The 6961-nt window shown below is 68.5% G+C and overlaps 1 protein-coding gene across 1 annotated transcript; it reads left to right on the top strand.

Annotated features, from left to right (window-relative positions):
- The first annotated feature begins 3 nt into the window (after nucleotides 1-3).
- CNN2 (calponin 2) lies at nucleotides 4-6086 on the top strand. Its single transcript, XM_075037745.1, has 7 exons — nucleotides 4-161; nucleotides 3184-3305; nucleotides 3683-3749; nucleotides 3852-3989; nucleotides 4157-4273; nucleotides 4591-4737; nucleotides 4818-6086. The coding sequence occupies exons 1-7, from the start codon at nucleotides 99-101 to the stop codon at nucleotides 5082-5084; spliced, it is 921 nt and encodes a 306-aa protein (XP_074893846.1). The 5' UTR covers nucleotides 4-98; the 3' UTR covers nucleotides 5085-6086.
- The last annotated feature ends 875 nt before the right edge of the window (nucleotides 6087-6961 follow it).

The raw sequence follows: 6961 nt of genomic DNA, 5'->3' as shown, positions 1-6961 counted from the left end.
GTCCCGCCCCCCCCGCCCCGCCCCGCCCGGCCCCGCCCGGCCCCGCCGCCGCTCCCCGCTCCCCGCTCCGGTGCCGGCTCCGCTCGCCGCTCCCCGCCATGAGCAGCTCCCAGTTCAACAAGGGCCCGTCCTACGGCCTCTCCGCCGAGGTCAAGAACCGGGTGAGTCGCGGCGGGGGCGAGTCGGGGGCCGGGGGGTACCGCGGCGGCTCCCGGTACTCCTGGGCACTCTGGAGAGCCGGGCATCCCGGTGCCGTTAGGGGGTCCCGCTTGCAGGCCGAGGTCCTGGAGAGCCGGGAGGTCCCGGTGTGTCCCGGACATGTGGAGCCGGAGGGGGCCCGGTGCCACTGGGGGCGGAGAGTGGAGAAGTCCCGGGGGTGGAGATTTGGGGTTCCCGGCGCCGCCGGTGGGTGGAGAGCCGCGGAGTCCCGGGAGGGCGGAGAGCCGGGGGGTCCCGGGAGGATGGGGACCTGGGGGTCCCGGTGCGCCGGAGCTCTGAGGGGCGGGGGGTGCCGGGGCTGGGCTCCCCGTCTTGGGGTGCGCTGGCCCTGCCCACGGGGTCCCGGGGAGCTGTTTCAGGGGGACCGGGGTTGGGAGGGGTCACGGGCACCGGCCACCTCTACCACCCCTGCCCAGGCCCGTACGGTGGCTGCTATTGCCCCCAGCAAACCCCAGGGCACTGGGATGCTCTGACCCGTGTCCCCGTGTTCCTCGCTGGGGACGGGGCTGGTGGCCCAGGCGGGACGTGGGCAGGAGCAGCCCCCGGCCCACGCCTGCCCCTCAGAGCCCGGGACCCCCGGCCAGGTGCACCTGGGGCAACTTTGGCCACCCAGGCCTCGCGCGCCCCAGCCACTCTCCTGCAGAGTTGCCACCGAGCCGCCACGGGGCCGGAAGGGGAAAGGGGAACCGGTGCCTCCGGCCGGGCTGTTTACACCCCGGGGAAGGAGCCACGCACCGCAGGGTGCCCCCCCTTGCCCGGGCAGGTGAAATCTCCCCTCCACCGAAACGCTGAGGACGGGGCTGGGGTGCTGGTAGGCAGCGCTGGATGCCTGGATGCACCCCATGGCTGTAGGTGCCACCATCCCTGCCATCGCTGTGCCCCTTGCAGGGGGCTCCGCTGCTGGGGCAGGGGCGTCCGGCACCGCAGGCGCAGGGGTCCTGCCGGGCCGGGGGGAGTGGGGGGATGCAGCAACCCCTTCCCTTGGCTGTGCTCCCTGCACAGCCCGGGGCTGGGCTCTGGGAACCGCTGCCGCCCTGGGCAGTGGCAGAGGCAGTGGCCGCCCTGCTGGGCTGTGCCCGGCCCTGGGCAAGCAGAAGGTGAGCCGTGGTCACCCCTGTCCCTGGGGCAGCCGGCCGGTGGCCCTGCGTGGCCGTGCCCTGCCTGGGGACACGGGAGCTGCCCGAACGGGACAGGGGCAGGCAGGAGAAGGGACACTGGGTCGCTGCCTGCGCCACTGCCGGGGCTCGGCCGTGCGTGGCTGTGGGGATGTGGCGGCCGTGGCCGCAGCTGGGGCCGGGCTCTCCTTGCCTGGCCTCGCAGGGGATTTGCATTTCATCACCGAGCGAAGACGGGTCCTTGCTTGCATCTGGGCTGGGCTGCACCAGCGCTGAGCGGGTGGACACGCGCTGGAGCCTCGTCGCTGCGTGCTCTTGGGCGCTTCAGCTTGATTCAGCAAGACTTAAGCAAGTTTAACTGCCCTGGTGTGTCTGCTGGAGGCTGACATCACCGACTGGGAACCAGTTAAACCAGTGGCACTCTCCCAGTCTGTGCAAGCCTTTGCAAACTGGGCTGTGGTGGGATCTGCTCTGGGGCTGGTCCCCTCTGCCCCCTCCCATGCCCTGAGAAACCCCCACGCTGGCCGTGGCGTGGGAAGAGGAACCGGCAGCGGCTGCCCACGCTCCAGAAAATCAGCTGGTAGGACAGTGGGATCTCCTGGCCGGGATGCACATGGTGCCATGAGTGTGTCCCTGCTCGGCTGGACTGTCCCTCCATCCCGCACCGGTCGAGCTTTCCCTTTGGGGCCGGGACTGTGGGGCCGCAGCTCTGCACAGCCTACAGGCACGGCTGGCGTGTCCCCCCCCCCCACAGCAGGGCCAGACCGTGCCCATCCTGGGGCCCCTCCGTGTCTGGAATCCCTGGGGACTCAGGGCCCGGTGTGTACTGGGACCAGGAGGGGACAGGATGGACGAGAGGTTGGTGGCTGCCTTGTGGCCATCTCCGGGTGCCGGCTGAGCACAGGAGGGTCCAGGCTGGGACAACGATGGCACTTGGGGCTTCCAGGCTCTTCCTGCGCAGCCCCTTCCTTCCCGCCCCAGGCCAGGGCGCCTTTTCCTTCCGTCGTGGGCCAGGGCCGAGGCGACGCTGCCGGTGATGCTGCCGGCCCGGGCAGCTGGTCTCCATTTGGAAGGAGGCGTCCGCATTCCTGGCATAGCCGTGGTGACCGAGGAATCTGCGGCGGCGCGTTCGGCCCTGCCGGAGGGGAGAGCATCACGCGGCCAGGGACCCCCGGGGCTTGGTGCTGGGCTCCCGTGGGCTCTAGGGGACAGGGAAGAACAGGGCCTTGGGGGGACACGTTTCCCCCCAGCCCCCACAGGTAGCTTCTCCTCATCCTCCGGGAAAAGTTCAGAAGTTGCCGTGTGTGAGGGGCACCGCGGTCTGCAGGCTCGTGCCAGATCCGGCTGCACCAACGCCTGCGTCTGACGGCAGCATCGTGCTCGTGCTCCCACTCCTATTCCCGTGCATTCCCCGATGGACGGGGATGTGGGAGGCTGGAGGCGGGGGGACATGTCCTCCCCTGTGATGGGGTCACACTGTGGCTTTACTCCCACCCGTGGATCTTTGCCGCCTGCCACCCCCTGGGGGTTCCTGCTTGCCAGGAAATCGTGGCTGAACAAAAATCCCGGTGCCGTCCAAGCCGCCCACTGCACCCACCTCGCTGCCCGGCTCTCTGGGGCTGGGGGCAGCCGGGCTGGGGGGGGTCGCTCCACCGCCCTGCAGAGGCTGGTGACCAGCCTGGCACTGCCAGCGTCCCCAAGGCTTCTCGGGGACCGTGCTTGGGACGGGGCTGCTGTCCCCAGACCTCGCCACGGGTCTGTGCCTGGGGTGGGGGAGCCGTCCCCCGTGAGGGGTTTGGGGTGCACACCAGGGCCGTGCCTGAGCTGCCCCCTTGCTGTCCCCTCCCAGCTCGCCCAGAAGTACGACCCGCAGAAGGAGGCTGAGCTGCGGACATGGATCGAGAGCGTCACGGGGCAGCAGATCGGGCCCGATTTCCAGAAGGGGCTGAAGGATGGGGTGATCCTCTGCGAGTGAGTCCTGCGCCGAGCACAGCCCCTTGGCCCCTGCTCCGTTTGGATGGGGACTGGGGACACCTGCCCCCCAGGGGACCCCCGCCAGCCCTTGGGGTGGGAAGGGTGGGCTGGATCCAGCTATGCCCGTGCTGGTGGGACCCACGAGCTAACGGCAGCCGGAGATTTTTCTCTGCAGCACTGCTTGCCTGGAGTTGTCCCCAGCGCACCTGTGTCTGGGGGGAGCCTTGGGGACCAGCAGGGACATGGAGGGGGGAATCGCCTCACACTTGGAGGGGAGACCTGGGCTGGACCTTCCTGAAAGGGGCCTGTGCCCCACTGCCGGGGGCGGGGGTCTCTGCCCCACCGCAGCCCCCGCTCCCCCTGCCTCCCTCCAGGCTCATGAACAAGCTGCAGCCCAACTCAGTGAGGAAGATCAACCGCTCGGCTCAGAACTGGCACCAGGTAGGTGCGGGCAGCCCTGCCTGCGACCCACCGCCGCTTAGCCCCGGCTCCACCCCGGCCCCTCTGCCGTCACTCACCGGGGTCCTATGCCTCTCTCCCCAGCTCGAGAACCTCTCCAACTTCATCAAGGCCATGGCCAGCTACGGCATGAACCCCGTGGATCTCTTTGAAGCCAACGACCTCTTTGAGAGTGGGAACCTGACGCAGGTGCAGGTGTCGCTGCTGGCGCTGGCGGGCATGGTGAGTGCATGGGGACGAGCGGCTTGGGAGGGGGCACAGCCCCAGGGGGACCAGCTGGGTGAACCCCCAGCTCAGGGTGATGCCCGCGGGACCCTGCGGCTCCCCCTGCCCAGGGTGCGGGTGGGAGGTCTGGGACCCCCATCCTTCCTGACACCCCTCCCCGGCAGGCCAAGACGAAGGGGATGCAGAGCGGCGTGGACATCGGCGTGAAGTACTCGGAGAAGCAGCAGAGGAACTTCGATGAGGCCAAGATGAAAGCTGGGCAGTGCGTGATCGGGCTGCAGGTGGGCTGCCCCGCGCATGCTCCCGAGGGCCGGGGTGCTGGGGGGGGGGGGGGGCAGTTTTATCTAACCCTCAGCACCGTCACAGCTCCAAGCATGGCTGGGGGGACCCGAGGCTCAAGGTGCCTCAAGTGTCCTCGGGATCTGGGACCATCTCGGCTCCGTGTCCAGCACTCAATGCCCAGGAGCCTGGAGAGGCTGCGCCTGGGCTGGGTTGGGGAGCGCTGGCTGTGTCCCCCAGGCTGCAGGGGTACAGGGGGCGGGGAGGAGAAGGGGCACGCGTGGGGCAGCACTCGGTCCTCACCGGACCCCCTTGTCAGATGGGCACGAACAAGTGTGCCAGCCAGTCCGGCATGACGGCCTACGGCACCAGGAGGCACCTCTACGACCCCAAGAACCAGATCCTGCCACCCATGGACCACTCCACCATCAGCCTCCAGATGGGCACCAACAAGTGTGCCAGCCAGGTGAGCCACCGCGGCCACGGTGGGGAGGCACGACGGTGCGGGGGACCACGGCTGAGCCCTGCTCCCTCCTGTCCTTCCAGGTGGGCATGACGGCTCCCGGCACCAGGAGACACATCTACGATGCCAAGATGGGGACGGAGAAGTGCGACAACTCCTCCATGTCACTGCAGATGGGCTCCAACCAGGGCGCCAACCAGAGCGGCCAGGTCTTCGGCCTCGGCCGCCAGATCTACGACCCCAAGTACTGCCCGCAGGGCAGCCAGGGCGAGGTGGCCAACGCCGCCTGTGACCAGAGCGGGGACCCCCCCGGGTATCACTACTACCGCGAGGAGGAGGAGAGCTACTGAGTGGGACATCACCCAGCCCCATCTCGCACCGTCTCTTGTACAGACCCCGCTGCCAGCGACATTCCAGCCTCTACTTTCGTCATTCCCTCTTTTTAAACTCTTCTATTTTTTTTTTTTTAATTTTGAAATGAATCTATTTTTCTGAGCAAGGAAATAAAGACCCTGTTTCTAGAGATCGGCCGGTTCCCGCAGCCCACGGGTGTCCCGAGGCCCCAGCACAGCCCCGGCATTTGCAGCAGGAAGGCAGCAGATGCTCCAGCGCTGAGGAGCGGACAGCGTCTCCTCTCACGCAGCCAAGAAGACGTGTTCCCACCCGCTGCCCACCACGCCGCCCCTGCGATGCTCTGCCGCGGCAGAACCCGGATCCCTCGGCAAGGGGCGGGGGGCAGCCGCCCACGCTGCTCCCGGTGCCGCTTCTCATCCTTGTGCTGGCAGGACCCGGCTCGGCCCCGCAAAGGAGAGGGGCTCGGGTCGGTGGGAGCACGGCTGGGAGAGACCCCCGGGCGTGGGGGAGCCCAGGGCGCTGCGGGGCCTCGGCCCAGGGACGGGGATGCTGCGTGTGTGCATGTGTGTGAGTGTGTGTGTGTGCACGCTGCCAGCGACCTCGCACACTCGTGTGATCTCTGGAAGCGAAGCTGGAAATGCCTTTTTTGTAGAACTTGTAGGGACCAAGTTTCCGAGGCCCCGGTCGTGGCCGCAGGGCTGGGCTGGGAGCCGGCACACCCAGCACCCGGCTGCAGCTCTGAAAGCCGCAGTAATCCGATCGCCTGGCGCACTGGAGCCAAGGCTGACTCCGACGGCCACATCCTGCACCGCAGGGCGATGCCCGAGTGCGGGCAGCTGCCAGGGCAGCGCATGTGGCTGGGGATGCTGGTGCACAGCGCAGTCCCTTGCTGTGCCCATCGGCTTCTTCGCCTCCTGTGGGTTTTCTAATGTAGATGCTCTTATATTGAAACCTTTTTTTTTCTATAAAAAGAAAAAACCCTTTTAACTTAAGCAGGAGCCAGTTCCTGGTGCAGGCTCCTTGTCTCAGTGCTCAGGCCGAGTCCCCTGCAAACCTGGGGAGGGTGGGAGCTGCTGCTGACCTGGGCAAGGCCCCGGAGCGCTGGGGCCATGGGGTGGGAGGCTGCACTCCGGGGGGCCGAGCTGCTGCGTGTCCCCGGGATCCGGTGTGCCGAGCGGGGAACCGGCTGTGGGGTTACCGGTGCCAACGTGGGCAATAAAAACTGTCCCGAAGGGACACGCTGTGCCATGCTGTCCGGCGCCAGGCAGCGAAGCAGAGCTGGGCGCTGCGGTTAGACGCGGGGCGGCCAGATCCTGCCGGCACTGGCTGCTCCCGGGACTCAGCATCGCCCTGAGCGCAGCCGAGGGGCCTGCGGGACCCAAACCCGAGTGGTGCCCCCCGGGAGCCCTGAGAGCCATGTTGTCCCGGCTGTGCCTGCACGGGCCCTCTCCGGGCAGGGACCCCCCTCTTGGGGTGAAACGCTGCGTTTCAGACCACCGCGCTCCCCCCGCTCGGGCCGCAGCCGCCAGCCAGGCGTTACCGCCTGCTGCAACAAGAGCAGCTCAGCTTCGCTCCCGGGGGGGCCCTGCCCGCAGCATCGAGCCGCCGAGGTTGGCCGACGCCAGCGCGGCGCCGCCGGTTGCGCTGCCCGCTGCGGCGTGACTCAGCGGCCTTTGCCTTCCGGACCCTCCCGGGGCCACCGCTGCCACCCACCACCCCAATGTCACCCCGGTGCCCCCCCCCCCATCTCGAGGCTGCCACAGCCCCGGGGGCTGGGGGACCCTGATGGGGAAGGGTCTGTCCCTCGGGAGCCCGGCGAGGGGGGACGCCGGGTGGGTGGGTGGTCTCCCTGCCCACCGCCTCGGCGGGCAGC

The sequence above is a fragment of the Buteo buteo genome, chromosome 10, assembly GCF_964188355.1.
Source record: "Buteo buteo chromosome 10, bButBut1.hap1.1, whole genome shotgun sequence".
NCBI classification, from domain to species: domain Eukaryota; kingdom Metazoa; phylum Chordata; class Aves; order Accipitriformes; family Accipitridae; genus Buteo; species Buteo buteo.
The sequence above is the reverse complement of the archived record's forward strand: the minus strand, read 5'-3'. Positions and strand labels throughout refer to the sequence as shown.